This window comes from Phocoena phocoena, chromosome 18 (assembly GCF_963924675.1).
Source record: "Phocoena phocoena chromosome 18, mPhoPho1.1, whole genome shotgun sequence".
NCBI lineage: Eukaryota > Metazoa > Chordata > Mammalia > Artiodactyla > Phocoenidae > Phocoena > Phocoena phocoena.
Genome location: NC_089236.1, coordinates 17,898,504 through 17,912,056, shown reverse-complemented (window position 1 = coordinate 17,912,056; position 13,553 = coordinate 17,898,504). Strand labels below are relative to the sequence as shown.

General features: G+C 44.5%; 1 protein-coding gene across 1 annotated transcript in view; it reads right to left on the bottom strand.

The window, feature by feature from the left end:
- The window catches only part of EBPL (EBP like), a 42,514-nt gene extending 35,979 nt beyond the window's left edge, over positions 1-6,535 (bottom strand). Inside the window, exon 1 of the mRNA XM_065896233.1 lies at positions 6,349-6,535. Within this exon, the coding sequence (XP_065752305.1) occupies positions 6,349-6,519 (171 nt within the window). The 5' untranslated portion in view covers positions 6,520-6,535. The remainder of the gene's footprint in view (positions 1-6,348) is intronic.
- Between the last annotated feature and the right edge of the window lie 7,018 nt (positions 6,536-13,553).

The window sequence follows — 13,553 nt, the reverse complement described above, 5'->3', positions numbered from 1 at the left end:
TCCTAGAGAAAGGGAAATAAAAATAAACAAATGGGACCTAATGAAACTTAAAAGCTTTTGCACAGCAAAGGAAACGATAAACAAGACAAAAAGACAACCCTCAGAATGGGAGAAAATATTTTCAAATGAAGCAACTGACAAAGGATTAATCTCCAAAATTTACAAGCAGCTCATGCAGCTCAATATCAAAAAAAAAACAACCCAATCCAAAAATGGGCAAAAGATCTTAATAGACATTTCTCCAAAGAAGATATACAGACTGCCAACAAACATATGAAAGAATGCTCAACATCATTAATCATTAGAGAAATGCAAATCAAAACTACCGTGAGGGGCTTCCCTGGTGGCGCAGTGGTTGGGAGTCCGCCTGCCGATGCAGGGGACACGGGTTCGTGCCCCGGTCCGGGAAGATCCCACATGCCGTGGAGCGGCTAAGCCCGTGAGCCATGGCCGCTGAGCCTGCGCGTCCGGAGCCTATGCTCCGCAACGGGAGAGGCCACAACAGTGAGAGGCCCGCGTACCGCAAAAAAAGAAAATGAAAATGGTAATGAAGAACCTAGGGGCAAGACGGGAATAAAGACCGCAGACCTACTAGAGAATGGACTGGAGGATACAGGGAGGGGGAAGGGTAAGTTGGCACAAAGTGAGAGAGTGGCATGGATATATATACACTACCAAATGTAAAACAGATAGCTAGTGGGAAGCAGTCGCATAGCACAGGGAGATCAGCTCGGTGCTTTGTGACCACCTACAGGGGTGGGATAGGGAGGGTGGGATAGGGAGGGTGGGAGGGAGGGAGGGAGAAACAAGAGGGAAGAGATATGGGGATATATGTATATGTATAACTGATTCACTTTGTTATAAAGCAGAAACTAACACACCATTGTAAAGCAATTATACTCCAATAAAGATGTTAAAAAAAATTTTTTATACCCCATGGCCCAGTCAAGCTGACACGTAAAATTAACCATAATAAACATTTACCATTAATACACACCTAAACTAACTGTGATTCACCAGGCTCACCAAAGAGCACAAGGACTATAAATTCATTTACCAGAGAGGATATCTATCTTAGAGTAGAACTGATGAAGATGACGATGCCAAAAAAGGAAAGGAAAACAGGAGCCAGTAACAGACGGTGAATTAAAAGGCAACTTCAGACCTCATGGTAAAGTAGGAGGAGGAAGAAATTTTTAGAAAGTCCCAAGGTCGGAGGCTGAAGTTATTGTGGTGGAAGGCGAAGAACAGATGGTGATGTTAAATGGAAAAGGGTAATGTCCAAAATACACAAATCAATAGGGACTTAAGCAGCCTCAGGATTTCTTGAAGAAAGACTACCCGTGGGTGTTAAGGCAGAATGAATGGAGAGACTACCCAGCCCAGATTTTCTGTGACAACTGCCCTGCACCCTGACGGACAAGCCCAAGTCGTGCTCCACAGTGATGAAAAGGTGGGAATGACTCGTCAAGGGGCTTGAGCAGAGGACAAGCGGTAGACTCAGGTGGACGCAGCTCTGCTGGAGGTCAGTTCACGGGGCCAAGCAGCACACCGTGTCTGTGCGCACACGCCCCTGCCCTTCACTCTCCCCTTGACCAGGCACCTGCTCACAAACAGGCTCAGACCTTCCCATCTGAAACCCAGAGTCTCTTGCCTGCCCCTGCCTGTCTTTTGAGCTTTCCTTTGTAAACAAAGAAGAACAAAGGGTGTTGCTGAGCTCCCAGCCCTACAAGAATTAAGTCAATAGCCACTACAGTCGCTGACAGCGTACCCTGAGAGGAACTTGGGATGAAAGACAGGGTGAGACACTCAGTGCTTCAGAAAAACAGGCCCCATAGGTAGTTAGACGCATATCTCAGGAAGAATTTTTAAGAGCCAGATCCCTGCATCTTTCTGTACATGGAAAAGCACTGATATCATTAACTGGAGATATCTGCTCTTTGTGACTAGCAGTGATCGTTTACCAAGATGTAGGCTGACTGCACGTATTCCCGAGCCAAAAACCATAAACAAGCTGGTTTCTCCCCCATCTTTTGGGAGTAGTTTCCTCAGAGCTCCCAAGAGGTTGTCTCCTGGCCCATAGTCTTCAGTAAGGTCCCTGAATAAAACTCAAAGCCCTTAGATTGTCCATTTTTCTTTAAGCCGGTGCCTTCCTACACTCTCCTTGCTCCCACCACCAAATCTCCTGAAGGTCTTGCATATGCAGCCTCCACTTCTTCTCTATCCTACCTGCTAAGCCCCTGCCTCTGGCTCCTGGTCCCTCCATTCAAGCAATACTACTCTACCACTGACTTCCTGATGGCTGGTCCCAGAGGCCCTGGCTCAGCCTTCGCCTTTTTTTAAATGTTAAATTTTAATTTTTTAAATGGTGCTGCACATTTAACAGGGATCTTGAAATTCCCTCCCTTGGGTCCCAGGACCCAGCACTATCCTGTTCTTGGTCTTCCCCACTTCCTCCACTTCCTGATCTTCCTCTCCCTGATTGTTCAATGCAGACATTTTAAAAGACTCTGCTGTCATCCCTCAGCCTTTTCACCTTTCTGTTTTCTCTTACTCAGAAGTCACTCATCCCCAGGGCTTCCTGTTGTCTCCTCCAAGGCAGTGAAGAACTTCCAACTCTCTATTCTGCCCTGTTTTCCCAACAGGTCTTACATTTTCAATGCCTTCTGGCCATTTCCCCTCAACCACAACCCCAGCCCCAGATTCACAGTTCTAAAATCCGACTTTCCTGTCTCTGTTAACATTATCAACATTATCCACGTCGGCCAGGTTCTAAACCCCAAGATCATCTCCACCCACAATGTAAAAGGGGTCAATTTGACTTACAAAATTCTCCCCTGCGAAGTCTCTCATATTTATCTTTCCTCCCCGTTTTAACTTCCACCATCACCTTAGCTCAGCTCCTTCTTCTCACTCCTAAAATATTGCAATTGCTTTTAGCTGATCTTCTTGCCCCTGAACTGTCCTTTCCAATCCACCCTGCACCTCTTGGGAAACAATTCTCCTTGACTATCTCCTAGTCCTGCACTGTCTGGGATGTCTGAGCACAGGCATTTACAGATAATTTAAGAATATTTATGTAAGGAGACATTCCAGGGAAGTAGAGCTTAGAGACATCTCCCTCCTGAGAAAAAGACCTTGCCTCCTCTTCCCCAGAGAAGATTTGTTTTCATGCCTGAGTAGAGATACAGTCTCTCTCCAGAGAGAAGTACAAGCAGGTCACCAGCAGCTCCATATAAGAAAGGAGTCTAATTTGGGGGTTTTCTCCTGTAATGCACCCCCAGCATGCGCAGGTATCATCTGGCCCTCACTGTATTGCCCCGTGGAGCTTGGGGAATCAAACAGGCTAACTTGTTTAACTTGTAAGAAGGGTAAAATCTCAGACCCCTTACAGTTTGACTTACACCACCACCAAACTATCTTTTGAAAGATCTACTTTGGCCATACTTCCTTGCTTGAAACCCTTCAATGGCTTCCTACCACAGAATAAAACTCCAAGTCTTACCTGTCATTCAAGTTCCCTTTCCTGCCTGTCCTCCCACTTTACATAAGGGACTTGAGAATTTGAGGATTTTTGTATCCTCAGGGGTCATGGAAGCAACCTACCATGCATACCAAAGGAGGATTATAGTATTGAGAAAGAAAGAGAAAGCAAAGTTTTCAATAATCATCTAGGTCTGTAGATGTTTGTCAGTTGGAGAGATGTTGCTGGAATCTTACCCTATGTAAATCTTGTGCTCTAATCAATCTGGACTTCCAGATGTTTCCCAAACATAGGAGTATACATCCTGCTTCCAGGCTCTGGCCATGCCTAGAATGCTATACTTAGATCGCAGATGAGGGAAAACCCATGAAGCACCAGTGCAAGAAATGCCTATTGCCAACTTTTGAGGGATGGTGAGTCATGCCATTGATTTCCTCACGTATGTCACCATGGCTCCTACCAGATGAGAAACAAACCAGACCTTCATCTTGGCCACAGCTGACTAAACTGAAGGTCAGTTCTGCAGCCCCGAATAACCACAGTCTGGCTGGACATCTGGGAGGTGAACTACCTCTGGGAATGCTTGGCCTGAAACTCTGTCCAATAAAGGAGCTCTGCATTTGATGGCGGCCAAGAAACCCAAACATCTCCTCTATTTGAGAAGTAAAGGCAAAAGGAGTGAGGAGAAGCAGCTTAGGTTCTAGTGGGAACAAGTGAGTTGTGGTTTCAGATCTCCTCCAGCCTTCTACATTCCAATCTTAGCTCCTGCCACATTTCTAGGTATTCTTGCAATGAACTCCCAATTATCCCAAAGATAATACGGACATGCATTTGTCTTGCAGGCCTCAACCACTTAGTCAAGTGCCTTCTCACCAATCTCTAAGACTTGTGTACCAAGATGCTGGTTGAAATAGTGTGTAAATAGTAAATTTAACCAGCCAATATTAACGGGCCTGTTTTTATTTATCATATTTCTTCATCAATTGTAAGATATATCCCAATCTCAGAGACATAAAATATCAACAAAAGAAGCCACAGTGATTATGTCATTCATTGTTGCAACATGCGAAAAAATGTGCATTTTAGAATTAAAGAACTAAGATATGGTGCAAACAGTGGGATGTTTTGCAGCTGGGACAGGTAAATGGCACAAGATGGGGCTGTGGGTGGGGGCAGGGAGGCATTTCCTTCAGAACCAGGACGGGGGAGAGTGGAGCAATGATTCCACCCATGGGGCTACACCTCAAGTTGCCACAAATGGAGATGTGTGTAGTGCTACCTGTCACAGTCTGTGAGTAAAAAGTAGAATTAATTTTAAACCAGGTGGAAGACATGTATGTATATGTTTTAGTGTTTTTATAACTTTTTTGTGTGTCTAAAATATAATACTCTCTGAAGTGGGCCTAGCAACCTGTTTTACTGTCCCTGTTCTTTGGGACACCTTGTGTTCACTGACAGCTTAAAAATCAATTCTATAAATAAAGGAGTTAAGGGAAGTATTTACTGTCTGTTATCTCCACAAGTTGACTATTAGGAAAGAAGGAATTTCATCATTCCAGCAACATCTGGTATGTGCACATATCCAACAGATAAACATTTATAGCCCTAGATGATTATCCAAAACTTTGCTTTCTCTTTCTTTCTCAATACTCCATCTCTCCCTCAGTATCCTCAGGCGGATTGCTTCCAGGACCCCTGGGGATACCAAAATCTGCAAATGCTCCAGTCCCTTAGGTAAAAATGGAGTAGTATTTGCATAGAACCTGACATCCTCCCTTATATTTTAACTCCTCTCTAGCTTATCTTTAATGCCTCACATTAAAGATACTGCGGGGAAGTAGGCTGTGAGGGTGGCAAATGCAAGTTTTGCTTTTTGGAAATTTCTGGATTTTTTTTTTTTCTTTCTGGTATTTTCTATTCTCCACTGGTTGAATCCGCAGCTGCCGAGGAGGATGGATTGTACAGACTCTGGCTTCACATTAGCTATAGGTTTGCCTAGATTTAAGCAAGGTCAAATTTTCAAAAAAAGATATTGTGGCATAGTTTTAAACAAAGCTTTAAAATAAGAAGTGCGTGCAGAGGGAGGGGGAGCATTTTCAATAGAATCCCTTAAATACAACCATCCTGGCCATTTATAAAGTGAGTTGAACTTTTAAGGATATGTTTCCTAAAGCCTGGCGTGAAAGATAGTGCAAGCTTTGGAGCCAGACTAAACCTGACTCTGAATCATGGCAGTTGTGTGGCACTATGAAGTCACCTAACTTTGCAGGGCCCGTTTTCTCCTCTGTAAAATGGGGACAGTAACAAGTACCTTACGGGGTGTTCATAGGTCAGAAATTTTAAACACAGTACTGTGCCGGCATACAGTCGTCACCCAACAAATGGTGATTACTATTGCGGGGCGGGGGGCTGGTTTTGGGCCAGGGCCCAGCACGCCTCATCACCTCTCCCTGCTCCCTCTGGGGCATTCAAAAACTCTCTCAATTACGTTCAACATTTATGTGCAGGATAAGATGTTAAGTAAGCCAGGCCTTTCTGTAGTTTACAAACCGACTAACAACACCGTACACGAATAACAATTTTCACGGTTTTCTGATTTTTTGTTTTTTCTTTGGTAGAGGAATTGGCACCATAGGGAGGCTGCGCTCTCTTTTTACAGACTTGGGACCTCGGAGAGGTGTGGCATCTGGCCGAAGGCCACGGGCACCGCGGCCTCCAGAGGTTTCCCGGGTCTCCCGCCACAGGGGACGGGGCGGCCGAGTCGTCCATGTCGTTTTCTGGAAACTCTCTGGGACGAGGGAGGGAAGGGTCTCAAGAGAGGCGGCGTCCGCCCGCGTTTTCGATGCCGAGGCGACCACACTTACCAGCGCGAAGTGCACCAGGGCGTCGAAGCAGAGCCAGGCTAGCGCCCCGCGGTCCGCAGCCCCCAGCCCGCGGCCCAGGCGCAGACCCAGTGCGCAGCCCACGGCCAGCAGCGCGGCGCACAGCAGCAGCGGGCCTCCAGCCGCGGCGCCCAGGTCCCAGTCGCCGCGCATGCTTTCTGCTCCCGGCGCCGACCGCGGGGCACCAACAACCAGGATTGCCCGGTGCGCCGGGAGAAGCGGGGCGGCGAGGGGGCGGGGCTACTCGGCCGGGACGGGGCGGAGCGGAGCGGACGGAGGCTTACCCTTCCGCCTGGCCACCCGGCCGCCCAGCCGCCCCGCCGAGTCGCTGGCTACCAGAGCCCGGAGGTTTTCTTAAGCCAGGAACGTGCTCACCTCCTCGCTTTACTGCCGGAACCAAACCTATTACCAGACCACGCCCGAAGGGCTGGTAATAGGGCCACACCATTTGACGCAGTGTGATTTTTAACAAGGTTCAAAGCCTTACACCACAAAGTGAAATCCAGATGGTGGAAATTTTGCCAATAGAGGGGGGAGAATTTTAGGGACAAAAGGTTCTAATTAGGCTCTTGCAAGCAACAACCACTAGGCATTTTAAAGCCCTTGTGGCTTACTCTGACCCTATATCTTAAAAATCCAAAAAGCAGAGACTTCCCTAGTGGCGCAGTGGTTAAGAATCCGCCTGCCAATGCAGAGAACACGGGTTGTATCCCTGGTCTGGGAAGATCCCACATGCCACAGAGCAACTAAGCCTGTGCACCACATCTACTGAGCCTGTGCTCTAGAGCCCACGAGCCACAACTACTGAGCCCGTGTGCCACAACTATTGAAGCCCGGGCACCTAGAGCCAGTGCTCCGCAACAAGAGACGCCACTGCAATGAGAAGCCTGCACACCGCAACAAAGGGTAGCCCCCGCTCGCCGCAACTAGAGAAAGCCCACGCGCAGCAACGAAGATCCAACGCAGCCAAAAAAAATTTTTTTTTAAATCCAAAAAGCAGCAAGAGTATGAGGGAGAGGAGCAATAGGCCACATCAGCTTGGTACTAGATACTTTTACCTGTGGTATCTTATCTTCACAACAACCCTAGGAGTTCAGTGTTTTCTTATTTTACAAATGTGAAAAGAGGCTCAGACATTAAATAATTTGTCTAAGGACGCTCAGTGGCTGGGCCGAGGCCAGAGCCCATGAATGGGTGTCCCCAAGGCCTTTGCTTTTTGACCCTGCAGTGTGAGTAGATACTTAATATATATTGACAACTACAGTCGGCCCTCTATATTCGCAGGATTCGCATCTGTGGATAGGAAGGGACAACTAATGGGACTTGAACGTGCACGGATTTTGGTACACACGGGGTCTTCTGGAACCAATGTCCTGTGGATACCGAGGGACGACTGTATAGCTCTCCTTCAGTGACGTGCCCCTTTGTTCCGATCACCATGTTTAACCTTTTCCATTCAAAAACAACAGAATACACATTTTTCTCAAGTGCTCAAAGAAGTCAGAGTTTAAAAAGATTGTAACCCTTATTGATCAAGCCTGTGTTTTCAATTTGGGGTAGCCAGGTAAAATATAGAACGCCCAGATAAATTTGAATTTCAGATTTTTTAAAAAAACGAAATTTTAAGTATATACTTATACCAGCATATAACTAGGGTACTTATGCTAAAAAGTCATTTGTTGTTTTAAAATGTGGTTTGTACATATAATAGAATATTATTCAGCCATAAAAAGGGAATCCTGATATGCTACAACATGGATGAACCTTGAGGACATTATGCTATGTGAAATAAACCAGTCACAAAAAGACAAATACTGCATGATTCCCCTTATATGAAGCACCTAAAGTAGGCATATTCCTAGAGACAGAAATACAGAATGGTATTTGCCAGGGGCTAGGGGGAGGGAGAAAAGGTGACTTGTTTAATGGCTATAGAGTTTCAGTTTTGTAAGATGAAAAAGTTCTGGAGTGTGGTTGCACAACAATATAAATACACTTAACACTACTGAACTGTACACACTTGCAAATGTTTAAGATGGGAAATTTTATGTGTATTTTACACAATTTAAAAAATGATTTCTGGCATCGAACACAAATTCAAAAACTTTCCCCCTTAGTTACTCCGTATCATTTTTTACATAGCAGTTAACACTAGATGAAATTATTTATTTATACATGTATTGTTAGTCTCTTGCCACTACAGAATAAGCTCCACAAGGCCAGGTGTCTGGCTTGGTTACTGCTGTATCTCTGGCACCTATTACAGAGTTTGACATATACTAGCTGCTCAATTAAATAACTGCTGACTGAAGGAGTATGGCCAATCCTGCCACCTATGCCTTGGATTCTCTCCTGTAACTTGGAAAATTGATGACTGCTCTTCTCTTGTATATTCAATGTCTTTCTCAACTGGATTTCCCCCATCAATTTCCCCACACCACTCTTTAGCGACTATCCTGCCCTGTTCTCCTTCTGAGCAAAATAAAAGCCTAAGAAACTGATTAGATTCACTGTCTTCATATTCTGCCCTTTCCTCATCCTGCCTACTCTAGTTTCCACCCTCATTACTGCAGTGATAACAGCTCTCACTAAGGTGACCAGTGACCTCCGCATCACTAACCAAAGGACATTTCCTGTCCTTACCTTACTTGACCTCTCAACAGCATCACTGGGCACTGAAATCTCTTTTTCCTCAGTTTTCTGAGAAAACACACAGCTTTTCTTCTCCCCTCCCTAACCATACCTTCTGTTTCCTTTGCAAGCTCATCCTCCTCTACATGCCCCTTGAATGCTGGAACTTCAGTCCTAAGCCCTGTTCTCACTCCAAATGCTGAACCCAGGCAGTCTCACCCTCACTTCCTGCTTTACTAATCACCAAAATAGGGGATTCAAATCTCTAGCCCGGACCCTTCCTCTGAGCCCCAGACCAGTATTTCCAGTTGCCCTCCTTGACCGTCATTTGGATGTCTCCACTCAACACAATCCAAACTGAATTCATCACCCTCTACTCCCTATGTCTGAGTCTCTCTCAGTGTTGCTTATCTTTTTCCTTTTTCTTTTTGTATTTTGGCTTCGCCTCAAGGCTTGCAGGGTCTTAGCTCCCCGACCAGGGACTGAACCCAGGCCATGGCAGTGAAAGCACCAAGCCCTAACCACTGGACCACCAGGGAACTCCCCCTCAGTGTTGCTTATCTTACTCTATTTACATTCATCAGTTACAGCAACCCAGAAACACAGAAATCATCCTTGATACTTCCCTCTCCCCAAACTCCAGATCTAAGCATCGCCTACTCCTGTTTTAGCTGCCAAGTATCTCTTGATCCCACCCGCTGTTCACCATCTCTTACTTCAGGGCTTCACACTACTTCGACCTGACACATCACTAAACCCAAAGTACATTTCCTGTCCTTACCTTACCAGCCAATGATTGTTACTGAACACAATTCTCCTATCACTCTTGCCTAATAATGAGTTACCATTGCTCTTAGAACACCAAACTTTCTTTCCATGACTTACAGGCGTGTGGTCTAGCACCTGCCTCTCTCTTCAGCCCCTCCCCTGCCCCGGTAGTCCTCTTCCCCACTATCATCTTGGCTCCAGCTGTACTTTCTTTCCCTCCCTGGACTCCCATGCTGCTTCCTACTTTGTATGTACTGTTTCTTCTGCCAGAAAAGTTTCCAGTGAATCTGCCCTATTAACTCTGCTTTTCCTTCACCACTATAAGCTGTGTAATTTTTGGCAAACTTAACTTTCCTCTGCCTGATAATAGAACCTTCAGCCCAGAGTTGTTGAGGGCCGAGTTCGTACTTCTCAAGCACTCAAGCCAGTGGCTGGCGCTTAGTTAAGAACTCACTGCCAGCCTGATTATCACCTTCCTAACGAGGCTGATTCCCTCTATTACGTATCATTGTGTATCTCTTTTTTCTAACATTTGTCATAACTTTTTTACTTTTATTCATGTGTGTGGACCCTGCGCCCTAGCACAGTACCTGGCTGGAGATAGGATGCTCAAGAAATATTTGAATGTTCCTAAAGGCTTAGTCAAAATTCTTCCTTATAAAAGACTGAAGACATGGAAAGGATACATACAGATATGGAATCTTTTCTTATTATGAAGAAAACTGGGCTGAAATCAATAAAATGAAATTTATAAATTCTTCTATTTAGGTTTGAAAAATGTAAATGCCTAACTACTGGGAAGAAGAGAGCTGAAGACAAAGGGAACTGAGGCTGTTACTTGATCACAAATCTAATTGTGAAGAAGCTTGTAAAATAATTGAAACAATCTCCTCCACATTAACAATATTAAATGGCCAGATAATGGAATGTTCCCGTTCCATTGTACCCAGAAACTAGCCACACCACACTCTATTCGTGGGGGCCTTGGAATTCACGAAGCTGACAGGAACCAGGTCCAGGAAGGACTTTATAAGCGGGTTGGCTAAAATGCATGGAGTGTTCAGGTTGAGGAAGGAAGCTGATAAAAACAGATCTGTGTCTTCTGCTATTTGGGAATAATTAGAAGTCTACTCAGAATCGAGAACAGTTCATTTATAATGATGGTCATTTAAGAGTGGTTGGGCTTCCCTGGTGGCGCAGTGGTTGAGAGTCCGCCTGCCGATGCAGGGGACACGGGTTCGTGCCCTGGTCCGGGAAGATCCCACATGCCGCGGAGCAGCTGGGCTCGTGAGCAATGCCGCTGAGCCTGCACATCTGGAGCCTGTGCTCCACAACCGGAGAGGCCACAGCAGTGAGAGGCCTGCGTACCGCAAAAAAAAAAAAAAAAAAAAAAGAGTGGTGACTTCTATTCAGTATTAAGAAAAGACCTGGTCACAACTGAAGCTATTCCACAAGTAGAACTGGCCCACTTGGAGTGAGTGCCTCACCATTTACTTCTCAAACTCTTCTGACTCCTAGTCCTGTAGGAATGTGTCCATAAAAATGGCCTGCCTCAAAAAAATATCTGATTTTATCTTTAAAACATTATGCAAAATGTGTCCTTTACTCTCTAACACTTAGGCTTACAGTATCATAAAACTGCCTTCCTTACCATCAAGTAAAATGGCTGTCCTGTGAAGATGGCCGGTTTCTCTTGCGGCTTCACACATTACTTGGCACAAGGTCCCATTTTTCTTCCGGGGACCACAGTTTTAAAAAAGGGAATTACTCAAGAAGGTGGATGGCAGGCAGTTCTTCAGAGTTGGGAAGAGGGATGTTGTAGAAGAAATTCCCTGCAGGGAACACATCCTTTATAGCTCTGCTCAGCCATTGATCCCCTGCTTTTAATCATTTTTAATAAACTTGTAAGTCTCCTGATGAGGCCATTCTCTCATAATGCTTCAAAGAGGTGTTTTTCAAACTACGCTGTGATTTTTCTGCTCCAACCCCAGCTTTCTCAGAGAACTTCAAGATCTTCAACTAAAAATGTTTGAAAAACACTGCTACAGGGCAGTGCTGAGAAGACAAAGGGCAATCAACACATTTGGTTGTTTCACACTTCTTTTAGCCACAGGATACATTTAAGAGGGTAACTAGTCCACATTCCCATTCCTATCCAAGTCCTTTGCAGTAGATGGGCTCAGCACTACCCACAGGGGATTTGGGAAATGTGGTTAGGTATAGCTCTGCTTTCTCCTGAGAATGAAGAAAAGGCACATTTTTGTCTCATTTTTAAATCTTATGTATCTGAAAAAAAGGCTGGCACTATTCATACAACAAAAAGGCATGATTTAGGCTCTCTCCTTTGGAGAAGTTTTCTACCTGAATTGATTTAGGCCAACGGTTCACACCTTGCGGCAGTTCTGGCCCCCAGGAAACATCTGGCAGTGTCTTGAGACATTTTTGGTTGTCCTGCCTTCGAGAGTGGAGACGTACTACCCACAGCTAGTGGGCAGAGCCTAAGGATGCCACTAAACACCCTACAATACACAGGACAGCCTCCCACAACAAAGAATTATCCAGCCTAAAATGTCAATTTTTTTTTTTTGGCTGCACTGTGCACCTTGCGGTATCTCAGTTCACTGACCAGGGATCAAACCTGGGCCCACAGCAGTGAAAATGCGGAGTCCTAACCACTGGACTTCCAGGGAATTCCCTAAAATGTCAATATTGAAGGGTTTGAAAAACCCCGACTTACGTTAAAGTTAGCTGAGGAATTTTATGGGCAAATGAAGAGGCTAAGGATGTGAACAGGCTGCATTCCCACATCCCTTTTCCTAAACACTTTATAGAGTACTGAGCCCACCTATATAGTTGACCTTTGAACAACGCAGGGGTTAGAGGTGCTGACCCTCTACATATTCGAAAATCCGCCTGTAAGTTATAGTCAGCGCTCCACATATGCAGTTTCTCCATACAGCAGTTCCTTTGTGTAAGTGGTTCCACATCCGAGGATCCAACCAACTGCCGATCGTGTAGTACTATAGTATTTACTATTGAAAAAATCCACACATATGTGGACCCAAGCAGTTCAAACCCATGTTGTTCCAGGGTCAACTGTATATAGGTATGTACAGATAGAACCTCATCTATATACTGTGCTTTTGAGAAGCATTCTACCACTGTTTTTCAGTTATTTAACTAAGTACAACATTTATATGAAGAGTTCCTTTTACACTTTAGACAAATGACTGGTGGGTAAAAGAGAGAACTCCTTGGCCTATATGCCTTAAGACTTACAGCTTAATGTACAGAAATTATACTCCCTTTCTCCAAATAGATTTAATTAAAACCCCCAGTTCAACTAGGGTTAAGAAAATTCATAACCATCACTGTAAGACAACTGACATTCACAAATTTTTACTTGCAATAATTAATTAATTAATCTCCTCAGAAGGACAACCCTTCTGAAGTAAATTATGGCAAGATTAAATAGGAGTATTGTAACTTATTTACTTATATACTGAGTTCTTTCAAAAATACTTTGAAGTGTCATTATATGAAAGTAAAAATACCTGTATACTAAAAAGTTTGGCTGCTCCTTTGTTCTTTCAATTAATCCAAGATTTCATTTAGAGCCTCAACCTTACTTCAATAACTATCTTCCAAAGTTCTTGTTTTCAAGGATTAGACCAGGCCTTAAATAAAGCTTGAATTTTTGTTTTATGAAAGTCATAATTACACTATCATCTCAAATGGCCTTTCTATGAGTTGTGGTATTTAAACCTGAGATACATAGAGAGAACACC